Raw genomic sequence first — 15,422 nt, 5'->3', positions numbered from 1 at the left:
GGGGGGGGGGGGCGGAAATGCACAGGCTGCACTGAAAATAGCTGTGGTCATCATTTTTGGAGAGGTCTTCCATGTTGGAGTAGGTCTTTCATGATGGTGGATAGATTTTCTCTAAAGCCTTGCCAAAACAGGGATCGAGATTCCTGCTTCATTGGCACTGAAAACCCAGGTTCTGAAAGGGGAAGTAACTTGCGCAAGTTTACACACTCATATTGGAGGGAGAAAGTTACACATTCATATTGGAGGAGGAGAAAGTTCACACATTCATATTGGAGGGAGAAAGTTACACATTCATATTGGAGGAGGAGAAAGTTCACACATTCATATTGGAGGGAGAAAGTTACACATTCATATTGGAGGAGGAGAAAGTTCACACATTCATATTGGAGGGAGAAAGTTACACATTCATATTGGAGGAGGAGAAAGCCTGTGGGTTCTGAGCGACCCTCGGGCACTGGCTTCCTGCTGTTAAGGCTGCATCTTCTTGTGTCCTCTTCTCAGCATGGCACCCAAGGCCCTGCCCACCTCAGCCCCTACCAGAGCTGTGGCTGCGTCTGCCCCAGTGCGACTCAGGCAGAGTGGTGGCTGCATCCAGGCCTGGGCAGGTGCTGGGGTGGGAGGTGGTCTCTGATGTAGGTGCTCAGAGGGCACATTCTCCCACCACCTGCCCCCTTGCTCACTCTGCTCCGGCCACGCTGGCCTCCCTGTAGTTCCTCATGACTACCCCAGGACCTTTGCACTTGCTGCTCCTCTAGTCACTAGAGTCTAGTGGGCCTATTCTTTCCACAGCTCTTCCCCTGGCTGCCTCTTCCTCACCGTATTAGTCCTCAACTTCAGTGTCATCTCTTCAGAGAGGCTTTCCCTGATCACCCTAAGTTGGGCCCTCTGTAATCTTTTACCTGTCTCCTGTTTATTGTCTTCATTTGCAATATATTAACTTGTTAATTTAGTTTTAAAATTAAAAACAGTTGGTTTTGGCGTCGGTCCCTCGAGCCTGTTAAGCTCTATGCGTATAGAACTGTGGACAGGTATCTTGTTTGCTGCTCCATCCACATCACCTATCCAGGCCTGGACCACTGGATCCTCAGTGCATTGCTGCTATGTGAATAGATGATGGTGTGCATGAATGGGTATACATCGAACTTGCCTGACTTCCCTGTGAGCTAGATCCCAGTCTCCTTATTGTGCAAACAGACAGAGAGGCTCAGAGAGTTCTCACCAGGTAGGGCTGGAATGTGTTAGAAACTAAAGGCCTTTGGACTTCCCTGCCCTCAAGCCACAAGAGAACATCAGCTGTGTATTCCCACATTAGTCGAACACAAGAAAGTAACACATTTAAGCTGGACATGGCCTGGACCAGACTGTGTTCTCTGAAGGGCTGCTCCATCAAACCATGCTGTTGCCAGGGTCACCACGGCAACACTGATCGCGTTCTGAAACATTTTTAAATAGGAGAGGTAAAGGCTCACACAGACATCAAGGGCTGGACAATCTGGAAAAAGGGGTCAAATCCCCCAAGTGACGATCTATCCTTATGCCGGCTGCTCCCACACCCCCTGCAAAGGGCCACCTTCTGCCCCGCCCATGGATGTCGTCTCTGGGGTGTGCACAGTGAGCTCTCCCCCAGCCGTGGCTGGGAACATGCAGAGATCTCAGGAACAGTGTGCTCTGTCTGCCTGGCTCCACCAGGACCTACCAGGTGCCAGTGGGAAAGACAGACAGGTCTTGGAGAGCTTTCCAGAAAGTTCCTTCAGTCCTTGATATTGGTGGAGGGAACACCACTCCAGCATTTCTATGTTCAGTGCCAACATGCCTCCAGAGAGCTCTGGACGAGGGAGGCAGCTTGTGGATGCCTGTGCTGCCTTAATGAAATCCTTTCCCTCTCTGAGCTCTAATTTCTTCATCACAAAAATGAGGAGAACACTGGTCTGATGTAGGGCAAGGTGACAAGGATTCTTCATAGGAGCCTGCAGATGCAGGGATCCCAGAAGCCAGTTCCTAAGAGCAGTGGCCCCCAGGAGACCCGGCAGGGCCAAGGCCACACCAGCCATGTCCCTCACAGGCTTTGTGCTGACCAGAGTCCTTCAGCTGGTCCTGTGTGCAGCCATCATGAGCATCATTGTCAGAGGGCTCTTAGAGGTCTGTACGTCTTCCATCCTGACTGCACAGATGGAAACGGAGGCTCAGAGAGGGCCAGGGTCTGACATTGCCTGAGCAGGACACAGCTGTGTCCTTGATAATCTGGGGCAACCTGGGCATGAGCTGGAGCCTGGGGCCAGGCCTTGGAGTCAGAGAGAATGCGAGGGGAGGCAGAGATGGAGAGAAAAGAGATGGGCGTCAGAGACAGATGGAGAAAAAGTGGTCACTGGTCTTGCCTTCCCAGCATTGCTGCTTCCTGAAACAATGTCTGTTTCCCCACTGCTTGTCCACCTGCCATGTGACTCAGGTGGGACAGACCCCACCCCTGGTTCTAGGCAAGATCATGTGACCCAGGTCTGGTCAATTAGAATCGCAGTGTAAGTGCAGGAATGGGCACAGGACCAGTCCTGGCTTGAGAGAATCCTGCCCTCGCTGGGACAGAGCAGCTCTCTGTCTCAGAGATGCCGAGCTGGGAGGACGTGAGCCAGCTGGTGGGGCCTTCCTGTCAGGACCGAACATGGCTGGGAATGAAGGCAACATGGCAGATGGCAGAACCGGGAGGTGAAGAGGGACATCATTTGAGCGCCTGGATCTAACCACACCTGAATCCACTTCTAGACTTGTTATGTGAGCCAATCCATCCCTTGGGAGGTTTCTATGCCCTGCACTGGAGAGTCCTGGCTTGGAGGGGGAAGGAAGGTGAGAGGGAAGGGTGACTATTTAAAAACAAGTGTCTGGCCCTAGCCGGTCTGGATCAATGGATAGAGTGTCAGCCTGCAGACTGAAGGGTCCCAGGTTTGATTCTGGTCAAGGGCACCTGCCTGGGTTGTGTGCTCCATCCCCAGTGGGGGGCGTGCAGGAGGCAGCTGATCAATGATTCCTCTCCTCATTGATATTTCTATCTCTCATTACCTCTCCCTTCCTCCCTCTCTGAAATCAATCAATAAAATATATTTTTAAACAAAAGGAACCCCATTTAAAGTGGAGCCAGGATGTATATGGTAAAAGTTCAATTTCTGGTCAGGGCACATGCCTGGGTGGGTTGCAGGCTAGATCCCCAGTGGGGGGCGTGCAGGAGGCAGCCAATTAATGATTCTCTCTCATCAATGATGTTTCTATCTCTCTCTCCCTCTCCTTTCCTCTCTGAAATCAATAAAAATATATTTAAAAAACAAAACAACAAACAAACAAAAAACAAGTGTCTGAGGGTAACCAAACCAGCTTTTTGACCTTTTAGAGAACGGGGGTGCAGACAGGAATTTGGGCCTTCACCCCATGCAGAGGAGTCTGTCCCTGAGGCTCCCAGCTCCGCCCTCCACTCCGCTCCAGCACATAGCAGTACACAAATAAATGCTGTGGATACAGTAATACATGCTCACCCTACTGGGTCCAGCAGCAGGGATGACATACACTAGAGGCAATTTCTCACCCCATTCACCTCTTTGGGAACTAATATTTATTAGGCACCTGCTTCATACCAGGCTCTGGTCAGAAGTTGACATACAGGGTCTCATCGCCTCCTTGCCCCAGCTCAGACAGGAGTGAGGGCCATCACCTCCATTTCACAGACAAGATAATTGAGGCTACAAGAGGCTGAGCCACAGGCCTCAAGTCCAAAGAGCTGGAGCAGGTCTGTCCAACTCCCAGCCCTGCCCACGGTACCACACTGCACACAGTAGGCCTCATTGGGACTGAAGAGGGTGACACAGTGAAGGGGGGATGGCAGAGGCTCCTCTCTGACCTTGTCCTCTGACAGAAGCTCATGAGGAGTCCTTGGTCTCCCAGACCCCCAGCTGTAACATCATGTTGGATGGGGCAGGAGAGGGCTAGGGGTTCCGGCTTAGACCTGGGAGTAGCTGGACCTGCAGATGGGTGTCCTGCCCACGGCAGTGTGGACAGTCCCTGGCAGTGCCTGTACTTGAGCGAGGGTGAGCTGGGCTTACAGGGAGTGCCGAGGGCAGCCCTAGGCAGAGAGCTGGCTTCCTGGGGCCAAAAGGAGCCTGGGAGATCACTGGCCCATAGCAGACAGGAAACTCAGGGATGGAGTGTGTCTGTTTTAATCCAACATTTCTTTCCAATTGTTTTAGAGACTACGTGAGGCCTTCACTGTGGCGTTTGCAGCCAGAAAGGATGAGTCGCTGGGGGTGGGAGATGGCGCCCTGGGGCTCCTCCTCATGACACGTGAGGACTAGCTTTTTCCAGAGGCATCCACCGCACCGAGAGATGCTCCGGGAGAAGCAGAGCCCATTTTCGAATAAGCACATGGAGAAAGCTGCCCACCCTAGCCCTTTCACGGGCAGTCACAAAGTACATGACCACATTACACGCTCTGACAAGTCCTGCAGCTAGGAATGCCTGTCGTCATTGACTTAACCTGGCGCTCTCCTCTCTCACTTGACCAGAGGTACTTTGAGAGGGAGTGTGAGTTATTCTCTGTGGAACATATTCTGGAACCTGCTGAGGGTAAAGATATCTCTGTTAGATCTCCTGGAACGCTTGAGAGACCAGGGTTGAGTTCCAGATGCTGGGGCCGGGAGTGATGGGCCGTGTGGGGTAGAAATAATGATTCCTGTTATGGGGTAGACGCAGGCCTTTCAGCCTGGGACAGTTCAAGGACAGCTCAAGGCTGAGAAGGCTTGGGACAGGCGCTGGCCTTCCCACCAACTCTGGGGCTAGAATCTGGGGCTCCATCTGAGCACTTTCCTGCCTGCAGCTACCCTCCCACCTGCCTGAAATTCCCCCCCTAGCCAGGCGTTCCTTGGAGGAGCCAAGGTGTCTGTTCTCAGCTCATTCAGGGTATTGTGACCCTCAGGTTGGCAGGGGTCCCTGCAGAAGACTGGAGAAAAGAGGGGTCCTGCAGAGAGAGGAACCCCTAAACGCCCCCCATGTCACAACTTGAGGACAACAGGGAAGCAAGGCAGCTGACTCTTGGGGACTCGTGGGGCGAGGAGGGCTGGCTCGGGAGATCCAGGTGTCCAGGCCCTGGCACCGTGTCCTGTGCTGGAGCCCAGCTTGCCCAGGGCATAGCAAGTCCCGTCTCCTCCTGTGGCCCAGCCTGTGCGCGAGGCTGCTGTTAGGTGCCGATGGGACGCACCATCATGCGAGTGGCCCGCAGCGAGTAGCTGGGGCCCTGGAAGTAGTGCCAGCGGATGCCGTTGAGCTTGCGCAGGTGGCGGCCAGCTGGGTAGTAGATGCCGTTCAGGTTTGAGAGGCCACAGGCGTCAAACCACCACCCTAGGGGAGGGGAGGAAGAGGCTTTGGGAGCTGGGTGCTCACCAGGGGGGTGAGGGCAGCCCCCTACCTCAAAGACTAAGCAGGCCTTTGCCTCCTTCAGGAAGTCAGCTCCCGGGATGGGGCTGGTGGAATGGCTATGGGGGTGGGAGCGTGACTCGCAGACCCTCTGCCCAGCCTGGGGCCCCAGGAGGGTGGCATTGGGCTCCAGTTGTCACGCTCGGCCCCTCATCCCTTCACCTTGTCCCTAATCCCTCTGTGTCCCTGTCTCCCTCCCTCACCTCCTCTCGCAAAAGTTCCCATCTCCCTCTCTCTGTGGGGACAATGCTCTCTGTTACCTTACTCTCCAACACCCTGGGGTTGTCTCTTTCTCTCTCTGATGGTCTCTGTGCTTGTCTGTCACTCTGTGGGTCTCTCTCAAGCCGGGCTCCTCTCTCTGATGGCCACCCTCTCTGCCTTTCTGGCTCTCTCTGTCTCTCACACACTGTGTTCCTTTCTCTTGCCCTGATTTGCATTTCTCCCTCCATCTCTCCTTTGTACCTCTGCCCCTGTGTGGCTCTCTGTTGCCACCACTCTGTCTCTGTGCCAGTTTCCCTCGGTCTCCACCTGTCCCTGGCTCTGTGTCTCAGGGGGTCCCTCGTCTCCCACTGGTGGGTGGATGGGCTTCCCCGAATGCCGCACCCACCTCCGGACAGCATCTGGGCGCACTTGCACAGGCAGTTGTCGTTGTCTGCGTCTCGGGTGCTGAAGTTGGTGCCCTCCAGGGCCAGGCTGCTCTGGGGCCCCGCCGAGCCACTGTACCCGCTCAGAGAAAGCCTGGAAGCCACCCGGAGGTGGTGGTGGGAGAAGGGCGCAGAGTCAGGTTGGGGCTGGTTGAGGAAGGGGCTCTGAGCTGGTTGTTCTGGGGGCGGGGAGCTCCAGCCACCTCCCTCCTGGATTCGCACTCCCTGCCTGCTGCCTCTCAGGCACCAAGCACCCACTGTGTGCCAGGCCTCCCTCGACTCGATGAACTGAATCTTACACAGGAGTGGCATGATCATGACAACAGTAACAGTGAGGGCAATGGCTAACGTTTTTAAAAAAATCTACCATGTGCCAGGCATTGTTCAAAAACACTTTACATGGTTTAACTCATCCGTTTCATCCTCACAAAACTCAAGTATTTCCAGTCTACAGATGAGGAAACAAAGGTCCTTGTTTCCTTGAACCAGAGGAGCCGGCCTAGGGTTTCAGAATGAAGGGTGGGAGCCAGATCCCAGCCCAGGGGGGCCTGGCCTGGAGCTACGTGCATTTTCCTTCCCCGCTGACCATGGGCAACCCCAGCCCATCATACCTCCTCACACCCACCCACCTCCTCCAGGAGGCCTTCCCTGACCACACCTGCCCACCTGGACCTGTGCCTGGTGAACCCGTATCCCTATGACTTCCACCTCTGCAGCCGGAGGGGGAGGGTCTCTATTTCTCTGCCAGGCTGGGAGTCTCAGCTCCACCACTGGCCAGTTGCACGACCCAGTGGGCAGACTGCTGTGCCTCTCAGCTTCCTTTTCTTCATCTGTTAAGGTGGTAATGATCTGTTTAAGGTAGTAATGATAGTGTTCACAGTGCCGATCGGCTATTGTGATTTGATGACTTCAGGATGTGATGGGTGCAGAGCGGCGCTGGCCCGTGATAAATGCTCAGCAAGGTAACGCTGCTCGCTGTTTGCCCCTGTGCTCCTGGCCCTTGGCACGCAGCTGGCACAGGCTCCCACTGGGCCTGGTTGGAGTGCTGGGTTCTGGTAGCAGGGAAGGGGCTGCACTGGCCACGGAGACAGGAACCCAGTTTGGGAGCAATAAAGAAGGCCCTCCAGGTGAAGGCAGGTGGATGCCAGATGCGGCCAGGGCAGCTCAGGGACTCTGGGTCTGCAGGGCAGGCCTGGAGCTGTTCCCCATGGGGCCCAGGAGGAACGTGGGGCCAGAGCATACGGCTTGGCTCAGTCCCTGCACCTCCCACCCCAGGCTCTGTCTGCGGCGAGGCAGGCACATGGTCCTCAGGGCCCAGATCACTGTGGCCGGCCGTGAGGCTCTGTGCCCTTAAACATGCCACCTGGGGCTCAGTCGACTGGTGTTGCCAACTGGCCCTGGCAAGAGGCCTGTCTGGCCAGGGGCTCCCAGGCTGGGGACAAGCAGGCGGATCCACTTGCTAACATGGTCCTGGCAGTTCCTTGTGGCCACTGAGGGCTCAGCGATGTCAGCTCCAAGCCAGGCTCTGGGCACAGGCTACAGTCTGGGGCTGTGTGGAATCCGCACTGGACTGGCCTCTCTCCTGTCCCCAAGTCCTCTGCCTCACTTCCTCTCCCCTTTGGAAGCCAGCCTAGGGATCTGTGATCTCTGGGGGACCCCCAGTCATGGACCAGGAAACCCCACTTGACCTGCTGTTCAGATGCACTTTGAATATGTTCATAGCTCAGTCCTGGGGAACCCAAACGAAGACACGAGTCTCTGGGGATCCCCGAGTTAGAAACGTCAGGTGTGTCTTCCATGTGTCTATGGATCCGCATACCGGTCTATATGTCTGTAGTGTGATACCACCTTCCAGTCTAGCGTGTGCGCGTGTGTGCGTGTGTGTGCGTGTGCGTGTGTGTGTGTGTGTGTGTGTGTGTTGAGTTTGTGCTAGAATATCTATTGTGGGTCCAGGGTGTGCTTGGGAATCTGCCTTTGTGCCTGGGGTTGTGCATGTTTACCTGTGAGGGCTTCTGTGGGGGGACATTTGCACGCGTGTCCGGGTGTGTCTGTGCCTGTTTGTGTAGCTATGCACTTGTGTGATATTGCGCTCTGCATGTACCCCAGGGGTGTGGTGAGCCCCTGCACGTGTGAATGCCTGTCTTTCTTATAGTCAGGCCTGGGCGGTGAGTGCCTCTGGGAGGCGTGTGCCGAGTGTCTGTGTGTGTGCGCTTGGTGTCTTGTCTGTGCCTCTTCCCTCCCCTCCCCATGGGCCACTTTCTCCTTAGGGTTGTGCATGTGCCCCAGCTGGACTCCAGAAGCCCCCATTATTGTGACTGACAAATAAGGGTGTCCCTCCTGCCCCTGATGCCCATGCCTCAGCTGCTGACTGCCAACACATTGCTGCCTCTGGACTTTCCTACAGGCATCCTCCCAACCTTACCAGCTGGCCGATCCTGTCTGGTGGTGGCACAGGGACCAGTGTCTGCCCTGTCACTTTCCTCCTGGCCCTCCTTTGGCAGTTTCAGGCCCCACTATGCTTCCCAGGATCTCCACCCCGGTCTCCTAACCTTTTCCTGAATGAGTGGGGACGCTCCCTGGTGTGTGTGTCCCCCTTGGGAGATGTCAGCAGACTTGGAAAGAGCCTTGCTCAGGCTTCAGGTGTCTGTGGCCAACAAATGTCAACTCTCTCTTTGTCCTTTTCAAACGTCCCCACTGCCTGGGATGTCCTTCCTATTCTCTCTTGGAGAATGCCCACCCCTTACAGGCATCACCTCAGTGCCTCAGTTTCCACATCACTCAAAGAGGTACAGCCATGCTTACCTCAGAGTGTTGTGGGAGGTTAACTAGAGTAATGTGCTTGGAACATGGCAGGTGCCCAATAAATGCTCATTCCTTTTCCTAAACAGAGCCAAGAACCAGGCTGACGGAGGGAGGCCTCGATGGTTTTATAATATGCTCATATTCAAGCCCATCCTGTTGTTAAAAAGCAGAGGTGCAGAGAAGCCAGAACCTTGATTCATCCAAGCTCTCAAAGTGAATTGGAGGCAGAATGAGTCCAGGTCCCCGATTCCCAGCCCAGGGACCTTTCCGTCTCATCCCGTAGCACAGGGCACGCTGGGAAGTCTGAGCCTCTGTACAGTGACTGCCTTAGGGTGATTGACCTTGGACGGCCCTTCCTGCTCACGAGATGACAGCTCAGCAACAGTCTCCACCCCACCCAGTGGCTGGGATGTGCTGAGTGCTAACCAGCCGCCTCCACATCCCGTGACGTGCGCCCAAATGGGGGACAGATGGTAGGAACAGGAAACGCCCAGGGACTGACGGTTGGTGCAGACTCTGCAGCCACTAGCCCAGGGTCCTCAGTCCACCCACCAGCCTGGGCCCCGAGCCCACCTGTACAGCTGCCCCTCGCTGCCCAGCTGGAAACGCTCATATTGGGCATAGGCCTCATTGCCTTCCCAGTCTTGCAGCTCCACACGCAGAGAGTAGGCAGCCCTGCTGGTGAGATGGTGCACCAACTCGTTGCCCAGCCAGTGCTCCCCAGCCAGGTCACCGAAGCCCTAGGAGGGGAGGAAGGACAGGGTGGGCTGTATGCCAAGGAGGGAGGCTATGCCCCAGGCTGAGGGGCGGGGCTGGGCCAGGGCCTGGGGTCACTTATTCAAAACCACTTGGCCTAATGCTCAAGTTCATAAAGTACAGTGTGGGCAGAACTGGGGAGAGGGCAGCTCCCCAACTTCTAGAGCAAAAAAACGAAGACTTTTGCAACTATAAAAGTCTGTTAAAACAATTGAATCACGTTCTATTAAGTTTAAGAACAGGTCAAACTAATCTGTGTTAATAGAAGTCAGAATAGCAACTTCCTTTGGGCGAGTACTGACTGGGGCGGAGGGGGGAGCCCACGGAGGACTTCCGGGGTGCTGGAGGTGTCCTATATCTATATCTGAATGGTGGTCACATGGACGAGTACCTATGTAAACATGCACTGACTTTTACACTTAAGGTTTGTGCACTTAGTGCATCTAGGTTAAGTTTCAATTTAAAAATTAATGATTTTAAATCAACTGCAAAAATGATAGAGCAAACTTTGTTCAGTGACATGGAAGCAACTACAAAATTCCAGCAACATAGACATGTAAAGAAAAGGGAGTCACGGGTTTCTAGGGTGACAAGAAATCAACGTCCTCAGCTAGAACACTAATTCAGCACCAAGGACAAGGCGCACCTAAGCCCCACTCCCCACTTTAGCCCTGCTGTGCAGCTGATTCGTGTAATGGTTAATCTGCAGCACTCTCTTCTGTATTTCTGGATTTGAGCACCCTGTATAGCTTTGCTATTTTAATGACTGTTTCAAATCAAATAGACTCAAGAACACTCATAGCTTAATTTGGTATTTAAGCACTTATCAAACGGACAGCAAGCTGGCACAAAAAATAATATTGTTGTGTTTCCTTGTGGGTCTTTGTCCATTTCTTTTGCTTTTGAAAAGTAGAAGAGCTTTTCAGCCAGCCTGCCAGAAATCCTTTATTCATAATTTAATTTTAAAAATTGGAAGACAATTGAGCTCTATTTCTTATCTTGTAAAATGCACCTGGTTTTTGAGCCAGCAATTCCACATTACAGATTCTCTCCTGCAGATGTGGTCACCTATGCGTACAAGGACAAGGAAATTCACTTAAGCAATGCAGCCAGGAGTGCGGGAGAGAGATTGCTGTTTTCATGTTCCCTTTCTTTGTAGTATTCAATTTTTTTTAGCACTGTACATACGTCATCTTTTCTAAAATTTAAAACAAAAAGAAGTCGAAGTTTCATTATTTGATATATGTCAGAACTTGCAGAAAGAAGGTCTAAATTTAGAGAATAGAATCCCTGAAAGTGAATGTGCACCGGGAAAGTTTGTTTGAAGGTGGTTGGTTTGGGGTGGGCTGATTTTTTTAGTTTAGGAAGGGTTAAGGACAAACCATTCCCCTGTCCACAACCCGCCTCCCATCCCAGGTTTCAGAGCTGAAACGCCCTCCTCAGGGCAGCAACGTTACCTGCTTATAATCTTTCCAGTTCCGCTGAAAATTCACGCTGCCATTCGCACGGCGCTGAATGAGGGTCCACCCACCTCCATTGGCTTCCATGTCACAGAAAACCTGAGGGAATTGGTGGGGAAGGGGGTTGGGAGTCCGCGGAGGCAGCCAGATACCAGCTGTGCGGGCCAGCTCAAGCGTGATCTGGCCAACAGAACCTCACATAACAACAGGTGAGCCTGTGGTCAAGGGCGTCAGAATGACCCAGGTTCAAATTCCCCTCTCATTGTCATTATTTTTCTAGAGGGCAAGTGATGCCCTCTCAGAGCCCTCCTTTCCTCATTTGTAAAATGGGCTATTAATACCTTAACCTCCTGGCATCTCAGTTTCTCGTCTGCAAACTGGGGTAGTTGTGAGAATTAAATGAGATGAATCATCTACAGAACAGAGCCTCGCACGCACTAGGAACTAAATAAATGCAGGCTTTTCACTCGCTATTGTTGCTGAGCTGCTGTAAGGATTAAGTGCTGATGAGTGTACAGTGCTTGGCACACCGTATAGACTCAAGAAATGCTATGCCATTCAGTGGACAAATGTTTTCTGAACACGTCCTATGGGCCGGACTCCATTCAAAGCACTGGATGCCAATATGGGTAAGACAGAAAGAGCTCTGTCTCTCAAAATGCTTACCATCTATGACAATCACACCGTTCAGTCTAACCTTTGTTCACATATTATTTTTTTCCAGTTCATTACATGCTCATTGTTCAGTGAAGACAAACTTGGTGCCTGGCCCTGGGTCAGAGAGTCAGAGACAGATCAGATGCACACTGGCCCTCAGTTTGTCATCTGACTTGGTTTGGAGGAGGCTAGGATAGTGCAGGCAGACTACTGATGACAAACATTTGGGCAGCTACAAGGAGAGCCCTCAAAAGGGAGTCACTGGAAAATCCTGGAAGGCTTCCCAGAGGAGGTGGCATTGGAACAGGGCCTTGGTTGATAATGTGCCTGTCAGGTAGAGATGAGCTTGGCATTTTCAGTGGAAGGAGCAGCAGGAGTAGAGGCTCTGAGATGGTAAAGGCCTGCTCAGTGAGAGAAGACGGTGGCATCGTTGTGAGAATAACAGAGGGTGCAGGGAGGAAAACTGAGACCCAGAGAGGGGAAGGGATTTGCTCGAAGCAAGTGAGTCTAAGGTAAAGCTGAGATTTGAGCACAGATCTCTTGCCTCCCAGGCCAGCTCTTCCCTCTGCCCAAATTTCAGCCATTCACACCTTCCCAAATTCCACCAAAGCTCAATTTATTTAATTTCATATAGAAGGTTTACTTTAAAAGGACTTCTTATCAGGACCATAAGTGGAAAACTAATAACACTTGTCTTTGTTCAGATTCATTTAAAATAAATATAATGAAAAAAATGTGTTATGAAATTCTAGCTAGAAATGGAGAGTCTGGTCTTTCTTTGCTAAAAGGGGGCTCTGGCAGGTGTGTTAAGGACAATCTGGAAGCAAACGGAGCCACTCTCCTCGATATATTCAGAAGGGCTCTCCTTGATATGGAGAAGGGGAGTATGAAGTGTGAAGACTGGCAAACTGTTCCTCATACCCTTCCCCTACTGGGCCTGGCCCCACGCCCTCCCTCCTCACCTCCACACTTCCCTTGATTCCCCCCCATCCCCCATCCCATCTGATAACTGGATCTCAAAGCTCAGGGCAACCTTGGGGGCCACTCATTGAAGACAGTCCCTAACTTCCCAGTGGTGCAGAGAGCCCCCACTCCTGCCTCCACGGACTATATGTCAACTAGAAATAAACTTTGTGTTAAGATCCTGGAATTCCAGGGGTTGTTTGTTACATCAGCTAGCAGTACCTTAACCAACATAGAACTATTTCCTGTGATTCCGACTTAAAGGCATCTCTGGAGAAGATGCAGGAGAAGGATGCACTTCCAACTTGGGAACTTCTGTGTGAACCCCTTCTTTTCCAGAAGGAAGGACCACCCACCTTCTTAGGAATCTAATATGTTGGACAGGCATGCAGCTGATGAGGGAGGAGAATTTGTCTGTGAAGCCCTTGGCTCAGTGCCTCTGATAGCCCCAGCCCCCCGAGAGCCCCCTAACCTTTCTGGGCTCTGTCATATTGGCCACATGGATGGTGTAGATGCCACTAGTATTGGCCCCAAAGCTCTGGATCTCTGCGCAGTCCTGGAACACCCGCTCAGCTGCAACTGGACGAAGCAAAAAGAACTGCAGGTGAGCGAAGGAGAGAGAGAAGCGGCCAGGTGGGCACTCCTGCCTGCTCGGTGCCAGGTTCCTGGTTGGGAGGTGCTGGGGACAGGGAGATGAATCGGACCTGCGAAGGTTTCCTAGAGGAAGTGACAGTGAGCTGGGACCTGGGTAAGGAGCAGGCGTTGCCCAAGTGGCACAGGAGAGGGTGTCCAGGCAAAGGGAACAGCATATGCAAAGGCTCCAAGGTGGGAACAGTCCTGGTGTGTGCAGGGGACAGGGCACAGTGAGGGGAACTGAGTGAGGCCGGGAGGGGAAATGACTCACACATGCGAACGGGTCTGAGGCCAGAGAAAGCTCTGGTTGTCTGATCAACCTGAGGGGAGCAGGGCAAGGCTGGCCCAGAGAGGGTCACCGAGGACAGACACACAAGGAGGGATTTGTCCTTGGCGCTCCCTTGGGAGGGAGGCTCAGAGTCCCGTCCACAGGCCACCCTTCCCCCTGGATATCCCTGCAGCCTGGAGGTGGGACCCCCATCTTGCCCCCAGTGTGAGCTGACCACTGGTCTTAGGAGCCCATATTTCTTCCCTCAGGAGAACATTAGTGACGGAATCCCACTAGCACCCTGGGGGCCTCAAGCCTGACCTGAAAAAAAAAAGTGACTGTTGACCAATAGAAAGGCATTAAAATCCCCTCTCTGCCTCTTTTTAGAGAGGGATCCAATTATAGGCTTGAGCTACGAGTCCTTCAGAATCCAATCTCTAGGTAGGTGGTTACCCAAGGATGGGCTAAAATTCCTGATAGACAGGTATCCTCACCAATGAGGAACCAGGAGGGGCAGGACTTCCTGTTTTGGCCTCCTACTTGACCTGGATCCCAGGTCCTGGAGCTGGGGCAGGTGTTAGAAAGAAGTAGTTTTTCCTAAATCACAGATGAAATGACTAAGGCCCCACATCCACCAGCATGGACATTCCCTGGGCAGATGCCGGGCGATGCACCAGCTGGTGATGGGTTCGGGTCACCTTGCATCTCAGGGTTTGGAAGGCATCCGCCTCTTCTGCATGGCTTCCTCAGGTCTGTACCTCCCACCCCGCAGGGTCTGCCTGACTTAGATGGAGCCATGGTGCCATCCTGTCCCCAAATAGCTGCCAGCCCCAGTGCCTGGCGCCCAACACTATAGCTGGATTCCTTGTGCTCTCAGGCTTTCGGCCTCCCTCGTGGAGACCCAGAGGCAGTAGGAACCCTTTCCTGGGTCTTTCTCACCAAGCCATCCTCCACTCCATGGCTCTAATCAAGCTTCCTGAAACAGTCCTAGCTGTTCAAGCTGCCCTCGCGTTGAAGTTCCCTTTCCTAGCACAGCCTTTTAGGCCTTTCATGGTCTGCAAAGTTCAGAAACACGACTAGCAGAGCATCTGGCACATAGTAGGCACTCAGCAAATCTGCATTTTCTTCTCCTTTCCTCAGAGACACACACAGATGGGTGTGGGGTGGGGTGGGCACTTTTACATGAGACACAGGCCATGGCTACCTTGCTCACTGCTGTATGCCCAGCACCCAGCACTGGGCCTGGTGCCCAGGAAGTGTTTGTTGACTGAGTGATTGGACTGGAACCAGCAGTGCCTTGGCCTCCCCGTGGGCCCGTCAGAAGGAGCCGGTGAGGACTGAGGAGCAGGCCCAGGCATTGTTCTCTTCTCAGAGGTCAGGGCCAGAGGTGCCACCTTACTTCTCTTTGGCCCTCATTGGCTCACGGGCGAGGGTGTTAGGATGAGAGAAGCCTTTGGGGGAACATTGAGTCTAACCTCCCCATTCTACAGGTAGGGAAACTGAGACCCAGGGAGGGGTGGAGAAAGCCCCAGCAAGTGGGAATCCTGAAATGCAAAATTGTTCATCTAAGCTGGTGGTGCCCTTGTTATTATCACCATTTCCATTAAACAGATGGGGAAACTGAGGACAAGAGAGGGACAGGGGCATGCCCAGGGTTCCTCGTGGAGCCAGGGAGAGGAGTCTGGATTGGTTCCTGTTAGGACTGTGGTCACCAGTATTATTATTTGTTGCTGTTATTTTTATTTCACAGGTGGTGGGAGAGGGGTGAGGCCTTTCCCTCGGTGGCTTGAG

The 15,422-nt window shown here is 53.1% G+C and overlaps 1 protein-coding gene across 1 annotated transcript in view; it reads right to left on the bottom strand.

Annotated features, from left to right (window-relative positions):
• Positions 1–3,345: 3,345 nt before the first annotated feature.
• The window catches only part of ANGPT4 (angiopoietin 4), a 28,932-nt gene continuing 16,855 nt past the window's right edge, over positions 3,346–15,422 (bottom strand). The window contains exons 5-10 of the mRNA XM_015559430.1: positions 13,378–13,474; positions 13,203–13,328; positions 11,108–11,209; positions 9,468–9,634; positions 6,056–6,186; positions 3,346–5,373 (exon numbers count right to left, since the gene is read on the bottom strand). Coding sequence (XP_015414916.1) covers positions 5,213–5,373; positions 6,056–6,186; positions 9,468–9,634; positions 11,108–11,209; positions 13,203–13,328; positions 13,378–13,474 — 784 coding nt within the window. The 3' untranslated portion in view covers positions 3,346–5,212. The remainder of the gene's footprint in view (positions 5,374–6,055; positions 6,187–9,467; positions 9,635–11,107; positions 11,210–13,202; positions 13,329–13,377; positions 13,475–15,422) is intronic.

The sequence above is a fragment of the Myotis davidii genome, unplaced genomic scaffold (assembly GCF_000327345.1).
Source record: "Myotis davidii unplaced genomic scaffold, ASM32734v1 scaffold354, whole genome shotgun sequence".
In the NCBI taxonomy this organism is placed as follows: Eukaryota; Metazoa; Chordata; class Mammalia; order Chiroptera; family Vespertilionidae; genus Myotis; species Myotis davidii.
This window is presented reverse-complemented; position numbering and strand designations above follow the sequence as displayed.